The 17,110-nt window shown below is 39.2% G+C and overlaps 1 protein-coding gene across 3 annotated transcripts in view; it reads left to right on the forward strand.

Annotated features, from left to right (window-relative positions):
* Positions 1 to 17,110, forward strand: part of ahctf1 (AT hook containing transcription factor 1) — a 137,845-nt gene that overhangs the window by 39,201 nt on the left and 81,534 nt on the right. For 2 of the 3 annotated variants that reach the window (XM_028796922.2, XM_028796923.2), the window contains exons 6-11: positions 766 to 882; positions 1,409 to 1,493; positions 7,810 to 7,960; positions 8,204 to 8,336; positions 10,531 to 10,712; positions 17,042 to 17,103. In XM_028796922.2, the coding sequence (XP_028652755.1) occupies positions 766 to 882; positions 1,409 to 1,493; positions 7,810 to 7,960; positions 8,204 to 8,336; positions 10,531 to 10,712; positions 17,042 to 17,103 (730 nt within the window). The remainder of the gene's footprint in view (positions 1 to 765; positions 883 to 1,408; positions 1,494 to 7,809; positions 7,961 to 8,203; positions 8,337 to 10,530; positions 10,713 to 17,041; positions 17,104 to 17,110) is intronic. The other variant, XM_028796924.2, reaches the window with a different exon arrangement.

The following is a 17,110-nucleotide window of genomic DNA, read 5'->3' on the forward strand; positions in this document are numbered from 1 at the left end:
CTCCAAATAAGAGGGAAATGTGTCTTCTTTTGAAACACAATGTCACTTTAAGCTTTTGGAGCTTAAAGGGTTTGAATAATTAGGCAAGCAGCATTTTTCCAATTTTTAATTTTTAGAAATTAACTTTTGACAAATTATATACTTTGGCTTTAAAAATAAACTGTTAGAACATTTAGGTTGCCATTAAAAAGTGCTTGTTGGATCACTATGTGTATGCATCTTTTGAAGTCCAGAGAATGTTGATGAGTTTGCAAGGCACTGTATGTAACTCCCCTTTATCCAGTGATATTGTCACCACACAAGTGCTAGTAGTACACTGTTCTGCGTTTTTTTGTCAAGGCCATAAATACGGTTTATCAGTCTAACTGTAAAAAAACCCCTTATTTTAGGGTTTTGGGATTCAATCAGACTACAGTCCTAGAGTGGGATGGTAAAATTATGGGATTGAATTTATTATTTCTAAAACAAAGCCATAGGTTATTGTTGAAAGTTGTAAAGATCCACAGAAGTGAATCTAGGAATTCGAGAGTTTTTCAGTTTGGCTGAGGCCAGTGTTCCCTGCTCCTCCATCAGGACAACACCGAACATGAAATATGTCTTTGGCAGTATATTGAGGCAGAAAACATTGTTGTGTAATAACTTGAGTGCTTGTAACACACTCTGTACTGTTGTGAATTTTAATAAAAGCATACAGAAATATGCTAAATTGTTTAGTAGCCTAACCACTGCTTGTTCATGGTGTTTTTATTTTTTTTCTTAACGTAGATACCATTCTCAGTTAGAAGGAGGAAGGGTACCGGTTTATGCCTTCACATTCCAAGAGCCAGAAAATGATCCTCGCAATTGTTGCTGTCTTTGGGCTGTGCAATCTTCTCAGGACAGGTGAGCCTTAAAATTTACAATCCATGTAAAGAATATTTTTAAATATATATGTGTATGTATGTGTGTGGGCGGCACGGTGGCGCAGTGAGTAGCCCTGCTGCCTCGCAGTTGGGAGACCTGGGGACCTGGGTTCGCTTCCCGGGTCCTCCCTGCGTGGAGTTTGCATGTTCTCCCTGTGTCTGCGTGGGTTTCCTCCGGGTGCTCCGATTTCCTCCCACAGTCCAAAGACATGCAGGTTAGGTGGATTGGTGATTCTAAATTGGCCCTATTGTGTGGGTGTGTTTGTGTGTGTCCTGCGGTGGGTTGGCACCCTGCCCAGGATTGATTCCTGCCTTGTGCCCTGTGTTGGCTGGGATTGGCTCCAGCAGACCCCCGTGACCCTGTGTTCGGATTCAGCGGGTTGGAAAATGGATGGATGGATGGATGTATGTATGTAAATACATATCATTACACATTCTGTGGTAAAAACTCAACTGAGTGGATTGAAAATGTGTATATTAAATTGTCATTTCTTTTTTTCCATTAGTGAAGGAGATGTTGTCAGTTTGCATTTGCTGCAGCTGGCGTTTGGAGACCGGAAATGTATGCCTTCAGGGCACACTCTTTATGAGGTAGGCTGGTATTTATTTTTTGTTTTGTTTAACTTATTTAAATTAGTGTGGTAAAATGGATTTACAACTTGACTGAAATGGACATACTCAAAAATGCCAAAGGTTTATATGTACTAAAATTATTCCTGTACTTTTTTTTATAATGATAGTACTTATGACATTTGTCGTAATGTTGTTTACTTATTCAGGAATCCTGAACTTTATATTAAAAATGTTGTTTTCTTTGTACATTCAAAATAACGCTTATTACCTCAAATATCATATCTCATAGCCAGTATTATGACGTGTCCAAAACAGTACAAACGCCATCAACAATAGGCATGATTGTAACTTTTAAAATCTACAAATAAATAGAAATAATGTTTCATCAGATTTCTATTGTTTTGTAAGATTTTTCCCTGCCCCACACTGCCTGAGATGCACACAGATTAACAGAGGATTAAAATTCCCAGTTTTTTTTTTTTTTTTTTAAACAGTGTTAAAGTCTCACTCTCATTCTTGCTAAAATGCATGAAGCCAAGACTATAGCAATGATAGTGCAGTTTTAGATTTTTTTAAGTTTAAATCAAATGTTATTTTGAACATTAAATTTGGTAGCTAATTGAAAACAGTATTTGAATAATGTAGGTGATTATTATCTGTTTCTCAAGCATGTCTTAATTAGAAGCCTTTGTGTGATTCAGTCCATTGGAATCCTATTGCCTTATTGATTGATTTGTTGATTTGATTACTCCTTTTTTCATAATCTTTAAAACATAGGGCTGGGCGATATGGATCTAAAATCATATCTCGATATTTTGAGCTGAATGGTGATATACGATATATATATATATATATATTTTTTTCTTCCCATAAAGTAGTAACAAAGACAGTTCTGAGTCAAAGCCACATGTCTCAAATGTCATACAGGCACTTTTATTAACATACAGCTGTAGATGTACATGAGAAATGGCTCAGAAATAACCTATCAGCATATATTAAATAATAATGCTCATTGAATAAAATAATGTTCTTTTCCTGCATAATAAAAGACTCACAGCTGTGCAATTAAGAAAATGTAAACAGAAAAGATACAGAGCAAAAATAACAAAAGGCCGACTTGCTCTTTAAAAAGTGGGTTTCCACTGAAGTAGACAGTTCTTTCTTTACCAAAGTGCTTCCTCCTATGTGTAGTCCTGTACAAACATCTTTGTGCAAATAACAAAACAAGTGACAACTTTCTTACACAGAGAAATCGCCTGGGTGATGTGGGCATCAACCATGCCATGTCCTGTAACACACAAAATAAAAACTTCTAAAATCGCTTTCATTTTTATGTAAAGAGGCAGAACACCCAAAGGCAAATTAACATCCATCTGTGTTTGGTAGGGATGTATAAGATTTAACTAAGTGTGTAAACCGAGTTGTGAAATGTGTAGCCTACAAATGGTTTTAGTTAAACCATTTTGGTAAAATCACCAGCAAATGAGTGAAACGGATGTATATTTTTAGACTTTTTCAATCTCAAACACTTCTGAATTTAAAATGCATCTCTGTCTCTTCTTAAGCAGAGTGGTGGCTCTGGTGGTAAGGATTTGCTGGCGGTCGCTGGTTCAAATCCCGCAACCGCTGGAACACTTCTTTGGGTACTTGAGCAAGACCCTTAACTGCAATTGCTTTGTCCTGGGTATGACGTTAACCTGGATCCAGCCCTGCAAGCGGCCCTCCAACTTGCAATGAAAACTTGAGGATTGTTGGCAGAATTGGCACTCCAGGTGTCATAAAATCCTTCCACAGCTCCACACAGAGTTGCATGGTGCAGAGGCATCACCAATTGTGTGTCATGTGTGACGGGTGCAGCCACGCCCTTTACACAGAGCACGCTCCCCTTCCCTTTCTCTTCTCAGCTGGGGCTCTCAAACAGTGTCACAATCCTCAGTCTAACGCACACACATACTCCTATACAGCTGATAGTTTATCTAACAAAGTTTCAATTTCATAAGTGGTAGCTGTTTACGCTTAAACATTTCAAATAGATTATCTTCTGGTCAATAGGCATATTTAGCTCTGTAAGTGGTTCTAGAAAACTTTTTGCTTAACTCTTTTAGGGCGGGCAGAGGGTGAAAAAAGCTACAAATGTCGATAAAACTCACCATTACATTATAGGTAGACCCTGTTCACTTGGAGGACTGTTAGAGTTATTGACTTGACGTTGAATCCCTGCGTGTGTGTGAGTAGCATAGAATAAACGATGTTTAGAATGGCATTGACATCGGGCAAGAGAGTGAAGTGAATGTGCAAAGCAAAGTACTCGGTGGATGACATTTTGCATATATTTTATTATTTTGGAATGGACTCTGACTTGTTGGACTATGATTTGGTGCAAGTGATCTGGGGCCTCATGTATAAACGGTGCGTACGCACAGAAATGTTGCATACGAACCTTTCCACGCTCAAATCGCGATGTATAAAACCTAAACTTGGCATAAAGCCACGCACATTTCCACGGTAACTCATACCTTGGCGTACGCAATTTCTCTGCTCGGTTTTGCAGACTGGCGGCACCCAGCGTCAAAGCAGTGCTACTGTTCCTGTGTGATCACCCTTTCTTTCTTAGATCCACATTCCTGACGCGGCTTTATAAATACACTGAAACTAACTGCATAATGTTTATTAGTGTAATGCATCTGATTGTAATTAACCTGCAGCAATATAATGGTCCAGGAAATAGCCATAGTATTCCAAATGCCATAACTGCTTTAGCGTTGTAACTCACTGCATCTTCTTCTTCTTTCAGCTACTCCCGTTAGGTGTTGCCACAGCAGATCATCTTTTTCCATATTACTCTCACTGCACCATTCGGAGTATTTATATCACTGTATCTGAGTGGGGACTCAGAGCAGCAGCTGATCGGAAAGAGAATTATCGGTACACAGCATGAAGCAGACGCTGCCTGAGCCAAGGCAAAACGCTTCAGAGACTTCCCAGTACGGACTTCGCAGTTTAGAAACAGTTTCATCCCAAGAACTATAAACGCACTCAATCAGTCCATCAAGTGCTCCTTGTAGAACTGTTTGTACTTATAAGTACAATTACCTCACTGTAAACTTGCACTACAGTTATAATATTGCACAACCTGCGCCACTTTATGAAGCGTGTATTTACATATGATGATATCATTTTTAAGATGAAATGCAGCAAAATATGTTGATTATATTATACAGCTAAAACTTTAACTTCATTTAAATAATCTGTATTGTTAATAATTAAACATGTGAGGACACGGTGCCGCAGCGCTAGCTAGTTCAAGGATTGTTCCTGCATTGCGTTGTATTCTTGCGCTGACGCGACACTGGAAAGATAGACGGATAGAATAATTAAACATGTACTACGAAGATATTTCAATGTTCCTTAAAAGTTCTGAAGAATCGGCGTTCTAAGCTTACAGATGGCTTAACGTCTGTTACAGAGCTGATTGTGTGACGATTGGGTATTTGGAGAAAGAAAAGTTAGGACAGGAATTGGAGGTTAGTACGTTTGAAAGAGACAGTACTTCTGTAATAAATTATTTAATCGAAGGTCGCACATGACGCAGCAAGACTCTTGCGTGAGATATGAACAATCACTGCGCCACCGTGTTCCCTTGTTTAATAACATGCTTTCATTCCTATCATCATGAAAATGATATCACGTATACATCTCAGTATTTTAATTATTCAGAGAGCTGTAATATCACGAATGTAATGGATTCTGTGTCCTGTCGGAGAAAGAGAAAGAACGGAAGCACGTAGTGATTCACACACACAGAGCACATAGAAGATCAAATACAGAACAAAGCATTTAACGTGCTACTTGAGAAACTAGTAAAATAAACGATTTTAAGATAAAGTTTATGATGTTCTACTTTAATGGCAAAATAAACTACGTGATTAAAGTGGAAATTTCGAGATTAAAGTTGACATTTCGTGCTTTTTTCCCACTGTGTGCCTATTTGTTTTGTCTGTACCCTAATAAGCTTTCATATGACACTCAAGACAGTGGGCTACGACGTGCCTTTTCGCGGCGACTTTGATATGTGATTTCTTTTTTATTTCGGGCACTGTGCGACTTTGTGAACTTGGATCTTTCGAGTTTCTCTGACACTCTGTCACTCGATCAACTTTCTTTTGTTGATTATACCACTGTTTAAACCAACAAATAGTACGTTTTTCCTTTGCCTCCACTTGGTATTCGTTGAAATTCTTATATTTTCCCCTGTGCTTTTCCCATTGTCTTTTCACAGAAGGCTATTTATATTGATTTGCATATTCAAAGAGGCATAATTCTGGGAGGAGTTGGGGCGGGACAGAAGGCGAGTAGTGGAAGAACGTGAAATTTTGCGTGCGCACAGATTCCTGCATCTGGATTTTTCTGTGCGTACGCACAATCCCGCTTTTGTGCTTACACCATGTTATAGTGTGAGTTCTACGCACAGCGTTATACATGAGGCCCCTGGAGATTGAGATCTAAACCAAAAGTGAGGTACTGGCATCAGCTGATCAATCCCCAGCTGATGCTCCCAGCCGCTGCCAGATTTCTAACACGCAGCAACAGCACACTGCATGCAGCAACAAACACTTTATGTTGATTTATGTGAGAAACTGTTGCTTTCTGTGCTTTTTAGAAACCTGAGTTTTTTGGAAAAATTTTCTGGGAGAAAAGGGGGAAAAAAATCGATGATATGATAACCTGCTGCTTTAGTAATGTTTCCCTACTTCTCACTTTTTCTCTCATAAGGCACAGCATGGGTATACAAGTTTTATAGCGAGGTTTATTTAGGGTGGTTCTCCATCCTGTCGCTGCCTGCAGGAATTACCGAGCGAATCGCTTGGGAAGGGGTGAGCTGTGTTCAGAGAGGGAAAGGGGTGAAGCAGGGTGAAGTTGTGCGAGAAACAAATGGGGAGAAGAGAAAGACGAACTGGCAACTGTACAAGAATAATTTTAACGCAACATAGACTCTATATAAACGATACTGTCACATCCTATATCTCGTATGACAATTTGTCGATATTTTTTAAAAACTCGATATATCGCCCAGCCTTATTAAAACATTACAAAATGTTAACTTTGTGGAGTTTGGGCAAACAACGAAGCACTCCTCCTTCTATTTATGCATATATCATCCTCCCCAACAGTCTTGTCTGGCTGAGGTTGAGTGGCTCTATTTAAAGCCAGATTGGGGAGTCCATCTGTCATTTAAGTGCTGTAGGCAGACAGTACCAACTGTGTCAGGCAGAACTTCTACATGACACATAATCCTCCTCCAGCTACTTCTGGTGACGCCCAAGGAACTCAATTGGTATACCTGTTGGAGCTACAAATTTGATTCATCCCAGTGGGTATCTAAATTGGAGATCCACCTGAGGGATACTTCCTTCCACTCAGTATACTAAGGGTACACATGGCCCTGGGAGTCAATCCCCCTCTGTCCTTCCATCACTTCCACCAGAAAGGTAATACCAACCAGTCCATCTCTACCTTCCATTACAACCCCTAAACTTAATAAAGGCCAATACATTAAAGCATTCACAGAAAAAGCCCTAAGATGATACCATTTTAAAATTGCAGATTTCCATTTAACATTTTTAACACAGTGAGCTATCAGTGTAAACTAATGGGTGTTTCTATGTAATCCCCTACACAAATTTGTTTTCAGCATTACTTTTACATCCAGGAAAGACTGCTATATTGGTAAGAAACATCATTAAACAAGGGAGAGAACTTCAGAAAATGAGAGTTGGTAATTCAAGTTAAGACTTAAATTTTACATCTGAGTTAGAATGTTCAATGCATGGAAAAATGCACAGCTGATGCAAAAACTAAGGTACGTTGTCCATTTGTCTCAATTCAGAAAGTCAATTGTGAATACTGGCAGTGTTTATTAATGACAAAAAATGGTGAGAAAGCATTAACCCAGATTCAGCGACATCAAATAGTCCCAAATATTTAAAAGGTTTCCAAGGCGCAAGTTTTACTTTAAATCTATAGTAAACATAAGGCAGTCATACCGTAAATGTTCTTTAATAAGGCAGATGTGGGGGATAATTTAGGTGAGCAGTGGATTGGGAATATTGGTAAGTAGTTTGAAGTAAGTTTTAGAGGATGGAGAGTGACAACTTACACTTTGCTTCCGAAATGGATCTTTAATGTGATTTGAATATTGTACAGTTTTGTGGATGTTATATCCTCATTCAAATTTTTGTGCTGATGGTAAATAGTATTGCTAGCATATATAAAAAGGGGAAAAAAAGTTTTAAGCATTTCTTGTTAATCTAATCAATTAAATGTTTTTGTGCAGGGTTTGGAATTTTGCGAAGAACGTTACAGTCAAGACTTAACTGCTGGTGTGTTTGCATTAAGGAACCGGGCTACCAACACTAGACTGCTAGGATGTCAGACAATTGAAAAATTTAGGAACCACCCAGACAGAGATGAAAACATGAATGAAGGTGGTTTTTTTTGTGTTTTTTTTTTTAATATGTTCATTTTCTTTTTATTGTATTTCATTATTTTGGAAATTTTGAGTTTTGCCAGTTTTTTTATTGCTGTTATTTTTTAATTTTTTTTTCTGTTTTATTGTGAATTTTGAACACAATTCATTTCTTTGTTTTAAACATTTCTTAGTTAAAGAACAAGAATAACCTGAATGTAATGTATTTTAATCCATTACAAAAATTACTTTCTTTTCACAGCAGCTTCACCAGACACGAGTGTGTCTGTTTTTTGCTGGCAAGTTAAGTTATATGGCCAAGACAAGCCTTCTACTTTCCTAGGGATTTTTGACATTAACCGTTGGTATCATGCACAAATGCCCGATTCTTTACAGTAAGTATAAATTGGTGGAGGTTTATGATCATTTGTCTTTGTAAAACTGACTAATTGTTCTATCTGTCTAAGACTGGTTGAAATCTAAGTAATCAACATAGACCTTAGAGTTAATGTTTGCAGTGCATCATCTACTGGAATGTGTTTTGTAATGCATGTAGTAATAAAATGTTTTACCTTTGTCATTCCATCATATGACTGATCATAATCATTAGCACTGATTTTATAAATCCCCTAACAAATGGCATATAACAGAGACACAGTAACCGAACAGGCTCTCAGACGTACAGACTCTTGTCCATTTAGTAAGGTGGATTAATTTGGCAATTCTCCTGTAGAGAGTTATAGTCAAATGAACTGAGTAGGGGAAGACCAAGCTTTTATGTTACTAGTAACCATCTCTGGTTGCTCCCATATCAGAAATGTAATTCCATCAGAATGTTCTGGAACTTTCTTGAGGTTTTCTTCTATTGGGCTGTGTCACATACACCTTGCATGGGAAAAGATATCATCACCATATTTGTAAACAACTGCAGTTGAGTTGACTATCCAAATAATGCATTTCTTTTCTGTAGTGGCCTCCTGGATTTCTTAAACAATTCTCTGAATACTTCTCTTTCAGCTATACTTACTATATTTAGTAACATCTAACCACTGCTTGTACTCAGTAATTCTCCTCAAAATCTTTACTTTCAGTCTATTTAGCATACCTCTTTTCCTAATGCAGTCCTCCTTGTGGAGTTGTGTAGTCTTTTTTACCTAGGCAAACAGAATACCTGCCCATCTCTGACAGACATGCTATTTGAAACCCCAACATCTAAAATATTATTAGAATTCTGCAGTCTTTTCATGCTTAGTCTCTGACTGTTAATGTAAGCTTTGCTTAATAACCGTTTCATCTTGCGCCATAAGATAAATGGTGTAAATATTGCTCTGGTGGCAAGACACCGAGTTGAAATAATAAACTAAAAGACTAAAACAGCTGTGTTTTTAAAACTATATACTGTGCTGAAATCAGTTTAGTAGTAAAAACTTTGAGTCAAATGTGAAGAAAATCTCAAAAATCTGGGAAACTGCACAGCATGTATAATATGTTTTAGAATGAGCAAAATATTGCTTTGATTACTTAATTGGTTTTTTGGACCTGTTTTTTTCCAGAGAAACAAAGGTTGCACATATAACTCCTCATTTATGTGCATGGATTGTGTGAACACCATGCGGCATGCTCTGTGTTGTGTAATTATGTCTTATCTGATCAAATAAAGTGAACAACACATCACCATTCCCCTTGAAGCTGCATTTAGGCTCAAGAGGCTAGAATGCAAACAGAAAACATTTTACATTTCCTCCACATCTATAACACTGCTGCTTGAAACATCAGTTACTTGACTGCTACTTGTTAAAGCACAAACAAATATAAACCAACAACAAACACTTTTAGACAACTGGGTAAAGAGAACAATATTTATGAAAGAGTCTAGCTCACCTAAAAAGCAAACTGGAACGGCCAGAAACAAATGCATGTCGCAGACTGTTTTATGTTAACAGCAATGGTGCCTCCAGTTCTGGAAGGTCAGCATATAGTTACTAAATGTGACATTCCAGGTAATTTTCAGTCATGTAAATCGACATGGTCCAGGGATGAATTCAGAGCCCACAGTCGGCAAATCTGAAAGATCTATATCTAGAAGTTGTATAATATATCAACTTAATTATCTGGGAATTTCCCACTAGGAGTTGGAAGAAGTTACTGAGGGAAGGTTGTTTTGGGCTGTCCAGTTCTAAGTGTTGCCACTGTGACTCTCATCAAGATAAGCACATTGAATTTAACAATGAAAATAATTAGTAAATAAACTGATTTAATTCAAAAATTACCAAGAGTCTCTTTCATATACTACTTCTGATTTTACCTGAGGCTGAGCATTCTTTCATTTTGTGACTTCTGTATACTGATCAGTAACTATATTGTGGTCAGCTGTTTGTTAGTGCTAATTCATATGACATCATTTGAAATTTTATATTAGCTGAATTATTTTTTTAACCAGTTCTATTACTTTTCTGTTTATATATTCATATATGTTCTTGACACTCTAAATAAATGTCTCTAAATAAGTTTATTTTGTGCTAGTAGTATCAGAAAGTATTGTTTTTGTGTAAGTTCAGCAATAAATGAAATAATATTTATCTCTTACAGACGTGGAGAGTTTCTTCACAGTTGCCCATATTTTGCTCTGTGGTCCCTGGATGCCATTGAGGCAGTGACTTTTCCAACATCCCTTCTTGATGTACTTGTCCATGATCGAAGTCTGAGCCGAGGAGTCCCTCATACACACCCTCCTCCTGAACAGTTTTTCAATCCCGGGACATTCAACTTTGGTATGAATTGAAAATGCTGTGTGTTTTGATAGTTATTTTATATATATATATAATATAAAATTCAGTAAGGCACGCAAGACACCATGGAGCACGCAAGACAGAGCCACACCCGCCAACTCACAGAGCCCCGCCCACCAACTCTAAGAATTCACTAAGTCCATGGCAAGCAAGACGCACACAAGACAGACTCACAGAGCCCCGCCCACCAACAATTCGAGCGAAAGCATTTGCCAAGAATGTTTTCATTAATCAAGAACGAAAGTCAGAGGTTCGAAGACGATCACATACTGTCGTAGTTCCGACCATAAACAATGCCAACTGGTGATCCGGCGGCGTAATTCCCATGACCAGCTGGGTAACCAAAGTCTTTGGGTTCCGGGGGGAGTATGGTTGCAAAGCTGTAACTTAAAGGAATTGAAGGAAGGGCACCACCGGGTGTGGAGCTTTTCGCTTAATTTGACTTAACACGGGAAACCTCACACGGAGAGGATTGACAGATTAATAGCTCTTTCTCGATTCTGTGGGTGGTGGTGCATGGCTGTTCTTAGTTGGTGGAGCGATTTTTCTGGTTAATTCCGATAATGAACGAGACTCCCTCCTGCTAAATAGTTACGCGACAAAAGACCGGTCAGTGTCCAACTTCTTAGAGGGACAAGTGGCTTTCAGTCACGTGAGATTGAGCAATAACAGGCCTGTGATGCCCTTAGATCTCCGGTGCTGCATGCGCGCTACACTGAATGGATCAACGTGTGTCTACCCGGCGCCGAGAGGCGTGGGTAAGCCATTCAACCCCATTCGTGATGGAGACCAGGGCTTGCAATTGTTCCCCACGAACGAGGAATTCCCAGTAAGTGTGGGTCATACGCTCGCACTGATTAAGTCCCTGCCCTTTGTACACACCCCCCGTCGCTACTACAATGGTCGAGTGACTTGGTGGATTATATATAGAAAAGCAGCCGTAACCGCAAAGAACAATAAGTCAGCCTGGCTCAGAGGTGCATGTGGACTGTAGCAGAGACGAAAGCGACTGAGGCGGAGGCGCGACGGCGGTCCTCCAGTTTTCAGTCACAGATAATTGTATGTTGCCCTCTCCAGAGTTCCATCTTTTCATTCACCTACAGTCGTATCCTGAAACCCACCCCATTTGGACAACTGTGTCTTTCAGGAAGTGTTCACCCATCAATACATAATTATGTGGCTATGCTACGCTGCGGGTTGGCTAGTTATTAATCTTACCCAAGTTCATGATAATTTTGTTGCTTTCTCCCATCCTGAATTTGTTCAAATTTGGAATTAAATGAGGCAAAACTTGGTAATATTATCAACCTTAATGTTCATAAATCATTTTCTCCAGATTCCTCGTCTGTTACTAAGCAGGTTACTTGTTTCTCATATATATAACTTACATTAGCAAGGTGATTAATAGTTACAAACAAACTTACTTGTCTCGTATGGATCCCATGTCTTCACAAAGTTTAAAGCAATGTCTTTCTCTATTCTGTCCTCTTATCATAAATACAGTATAGGTAATAGTTCCCTTTCTTTTGTTTTGAAAGTTACTTTTAAATATATTTTTAAAAAATGCGGCCTTAACCCTTGTGGTATATCTTATTACAGTCCCATATCTCAAATTCCCTTTCTTTTCAAAGTCCTAGAACAGGCTTTGGTTGAATGACTCCAGACTCGAATGCAAGTCTCTCTGTGAACCATTCCAGCCTGTCTTTCACTTTAGTCACAACAGCAAGACTAGTGGGTAATGATATTCTGCTAACTTGGGAGACTGTGAGCATTTTTTTTTTTTAAACCTCAGCTTTTGACATCTTCCATGCAGAACTTTTAGAACATTTGAAGACAATCCTACTATTTACTTAAAACATTTTGAATGACCAGGCTCCATCTTATCTCTCTGATCTTCTAAAGCTGGTCCTGTACTTAACCGTTCCTAGGTGCTAGGCAGAGCACTACATGTGATAGAGTCTTCTGTGTCTTGGCTACAGCCTTGTGGAAAACTCATGATAAGAATCTTCATCAACTTACTACCAGTTTTTAAAATTACACTTAAAACATGTTTGCAAATTCTTTGTAGGAAAAGATAAAGCAGATTATACAATCTATGTATGTTGAGGTACTGAGAGGAGGAGCTGATGTAAACCTTGCAAATAAGAGAGGCAGCTGAGAGTTATTGTGAGTTTTTGTGTTATCTGTGGTGTGAGAGTTAATTAAAAAATACATTTTTTTCCTATAAATTTGTGTTTCGGTTGCTGCTAAGGAACAGTGTGGGATTTTTTTAAAGCTTTTTTTTTTTTCCTTTAGAAGGGTTTTTTGCTTTTTTTTTTTTTATTTTGCCCACACAGGACCAAAAGTAGCTGGATGTTTTGGGGGGTGCACTTGGAAAAGTTACTTGTTCTTGTTATTTGTATTTGAACTAGCAGGGCAGAAAGCAGCAGTAACTGATATCGGCATCTTTGTAATACAATAACTATAGCAATAAATAGTGTGGGGAACAGCCCAGACACAGACAGGTAGACATGATGGTTTCACCACACACACGTTTATTTACAGTAAAGTGCACAATACCCAGTGCCGCAGCACCAATCACCCCTTCAGTCCTGGCCACACAACACAATGCCTTCACAGTCTCTGGTCCGCCTCCACTCCTCTCCACCGAGCTTAGTCCACTTCCACCCGACTCTTGCCATTGAATGGAGGGAGGCGGCCCCTTTTATACACCCTCGGAAGGGCTCCAGGTTCTTCCCAACACTCTTCCGTCGACACTCCCCTGTGTGGCGGAAGTGCTGGCTGTGCAACCGGAAGGACTCTGGGTGTCCCTGCTCTTCTTCCCCCCAGCATTTCCGGGTGTGGCGGAAGTGCTGAGGTCCAGGGCTCCCAAGGCATTGGGGTGCCCCCTGGCGGTGGCCATGGGCCCCTACATACAGGTCTGTACCCGTGGCCCCCAAAGCAACCAGGGCGGTCGCCCCCTCGTGTTCTGGAGAAGGTACAAGCCCTCCTCCGGTCCTCCTGGGCATCCCGGCCGGGCATGAACCCCAGCCGGGTGCCACAATAGTTAAGTAACAGAAACAGAGATTCCTTAGTTTAAAAAAAGGCTATTGCTGACTTCAATAAAGAGGAAGGCCCCCTTAAGTGAATGACAGCATAAGGGTTCATTAATAAGAGGAATACAAACAATGCGCGTGGAGAGCTTTAAACTAAGGAATAAGAGGAGCACAAAGTTAGGAGAATAGACAGAGAAAAGTAAAGTTAACCTCCTAGAAAGACAAACAGCAGGCAGCTGAGAGAGAGAATGTTACAGGAACTTAAGGAGCCAGAAGGTGTAAAATAGCTATAGCAGTTCTATAAACTAATTTTGTTGGCTTAAATTTTTTTAGTTTTACCTTTTATGTCAAACAGTTTAATTTTAATTGAAACAAAAAGAAAAAGTTATGACAGTGTTAGTAATCCTAAATCACATTTTAGTAATGAGGCCAGTGCAATGCAAGTCCTGTTAGATGTTGGAGTTTTTAGATGACGGCTTGTGGAGCCAGTCTTCTATGAGGGCTGCATCTGTAGGAGATGCCAGCTGATCCAGCACTTCGAGCTTAGGGTTGCTGAACTGGAGGAGGAGTTGGGTAGCCTGCGTTATAGTAGAGAATTGGCAGACCTGGCTCAGGTGTCCTTTAGAGAGAGAGTGTTTCACCCCTAAGGTAGCGCAGGAGGAGATTCCAGACCAGACACAAGGCACACAGTCACAAGGCGCAAGGTAAAGGGTACACAGTGTCTGGTGGCATCAACCTCAGAATTGGAAATGTCAAACTGTTCTCATGTCCTTGTGCTGGACGGTGTCTCTGATGATTCTGAGATGGTAGGCAGGGATGAGTAGCCCTAACAGACCAACTCAAAACCAGTTCCCAGAAAGAGAGAGGTAGTAATAGTTCGCGATTAAATCAATAGGGGGATTGAAGCACAGGTTTGCTCCAGGGACAGAGAGTCTCACACATTGTGTTGCCTTCGGGTGCACAGGTGGGAGACCTTCCTGGAAGGGTGGGTGGATCCAGTTGTCATTGTCCATGTTGGAACAGATGACTTACATAAGGGAAGTCTGTCTATGGGTTAGATGCCATGCTGAGGAGCAGAACTGTCAAGGTAATCTTCTCTGAAGTTCTGGCTGTGCCACACACCAATCCAGGTAAGATTGAGGAGATTAGAAGACTTAACGCATTGCTGAAATCTTGGTGCAGGATAGAAGGGTATAGGTTAATGGGGCACTGGGACTCCTTTTGGAAAAGATGGGATCTGTTCCGCCATGACTGTTCCATCTGAACCGAAGGGGCACCAATTTATTGGGGAGGCATATGAGTAGGTTAGTTGAGGGTTGTATAAACTAGGGAATGGGAGGGCAGGGAGTTTAGAAAAGGCCAGGGAGTTTAGGACAGGCCAGGTTTAGAACTATACATGGAAGAACAAACATAGTGTAAAAATAAAATTGCCTAGTAATGTAAATTCCAACCCAACGTTTAAATGTAAAAGGAGTAACACATTTAAAATAGCTTGCCTTAATTTATAAAAAATAAGGCATGTGAGTTAGAGTTGTATGTAGCAGAGCATAATTCTGACATTATAGCAATAACGGAAGCCTGGCTGTGCAATATAGAGGGACTCACATTTTTTTTAGAAAGGATAGTCTACCCGGTTAACTTTATTGGAAGCAAAGAACGTCTTTACATTGACATAAATGAAGCTGTGAAATATAGGTTTCAGTTACAGTATGTGAGTCCTGAGCAGCCTTTGCATTGCCAACATATAAGAGGATCTGCTATGGGTGTGACACTGGTATTAAAGGTAGTGAATGCCTTAGAAATGCCATTGTTTGTTTGCTTTTCAGTTGTATTAATAGTAAGGAAATCTTAAGCAAGATATAAGAGGAGACCCAAAAATTCCTGGAATTAGTCAATAGCACGGAAGTAGGGTGTAGTTCTCGAACATGCCGCTAGGTATCATATGCCTTGAGTCTGGTTAATCAGTCTCATAATTTAGTGTTTCTCAACCTTTTTGGTGATTCAACCCATTTTTTCCCTCACTTAAGTGTCTTCTTTTTCACCAGTCAAGAGCAACCATCAAAGTGGGTTGTGACTCAGAGGTTGAGAGATACTGTGGTATAAGTGGCATCGTGCTGAGGTGAGTCATAGAGTTTGCACCCTGTGGAGAAACTGTTGCTCGGCTGTATTACATTAAACAGCTGAGTTGTCTACAGAAAAGCGTCCACAGAAGTGGTGCTCCCAAAACTTTGTTTTGCACCATAACAACACACCTACACACACCACTTGGTTGGTCGAAGAGTTTTTGCCAGATCTCACTCCCTTTGATTTTTTTTTGTTTGTTTGTGAAATTAAAATTGAAACTGAAGGGAACAAGATTTTCTACTGTGGAAGAAATCCAGGAAAAATGCAGGAGGCCTTAGACACAGTAACAAAATAAAAGTACAGGATTGATTACAGGAATGGGAGAATTGGTAGGACTAGTGTATTGCATCTTAATCAGGCTCTTGTGAAGGTGACAGGAAGACTGAAATTTTATGTTTTTTTGAAAGAATTCTATGAATTTTGGTCCCCTTTCTTAAAACACTATTATTGATTAAAGTTTAAAAAAAATACAAATGGTAGTTCCTTCCTTGCATAAGGTTAGGGTAGCATGAGATTTGTGCAATCTGTGAAACTTAAACCCTTCGAGAAAATACTCACCAGTAGAGAGATTGATTTGATAACTATTAATAATGAATTGAAAAATAATGTAGTGGATGTTTGAAAGTAATTATAGATTAAGCATCACCCATAGATGATATATACTGTTACCAAAAATAAAAATAAAATAGCCTTTGTGTTTCATTTTTTTTTTTGCCCCCCTGAGTAAAAGTATGGCATTCATATATTTTATTTGTTTGGGAGTAGCAATTGGTCAATCTGCAGGTGAATAATAAGTAAAGAAGTTGGTTTTATAGTAAATAGTATTTTTTTTTAAGGTCAATCACAAAGGGCAAAGTGGAGCTTCTAGGGAAAGGAACTATTTTGTGCCTTCAAAAGCTAGCACAACAGATCATTTCAGTAAATCTCAAATTCTCAAGCAATGTTACAGTTAGTATATTTCGCAAAATCTTAAAAGTACATAACCAATCATCTTGTATAAACGAGTACACATTAATTTTCCAGTGTCCTCAGGATGCTTTTAGCTGAAAAATGATGCCTCAATATGTTTTGATTATTATTCATCAACTGGTATTAATGTCCTGCTCCTCCTCCATCCATAACTTACTTTATTTTATGCTTGTTTTTAAATAGATGCAGTTTGTTTGTTGAGCTCTGGAATCGTACATATAACTTGCTCAGGATTCCAGAAAGAGGTTAGTG

Source organism: Erpetoichthys calabaricus, chromosome 3 (assembly GCF_900747795.2).
Source record: "Erpetoichthys calabaricus chromosome 3, fErpCal1.3, whole genome shotgun sequence".
Lineage (NCBI taxonomy): Eukaryota > Metazoa > Chordata > Cladistia > Polypteriformes > Polypteridae > Erpetoichthys > Erpetoichthys calabaricus.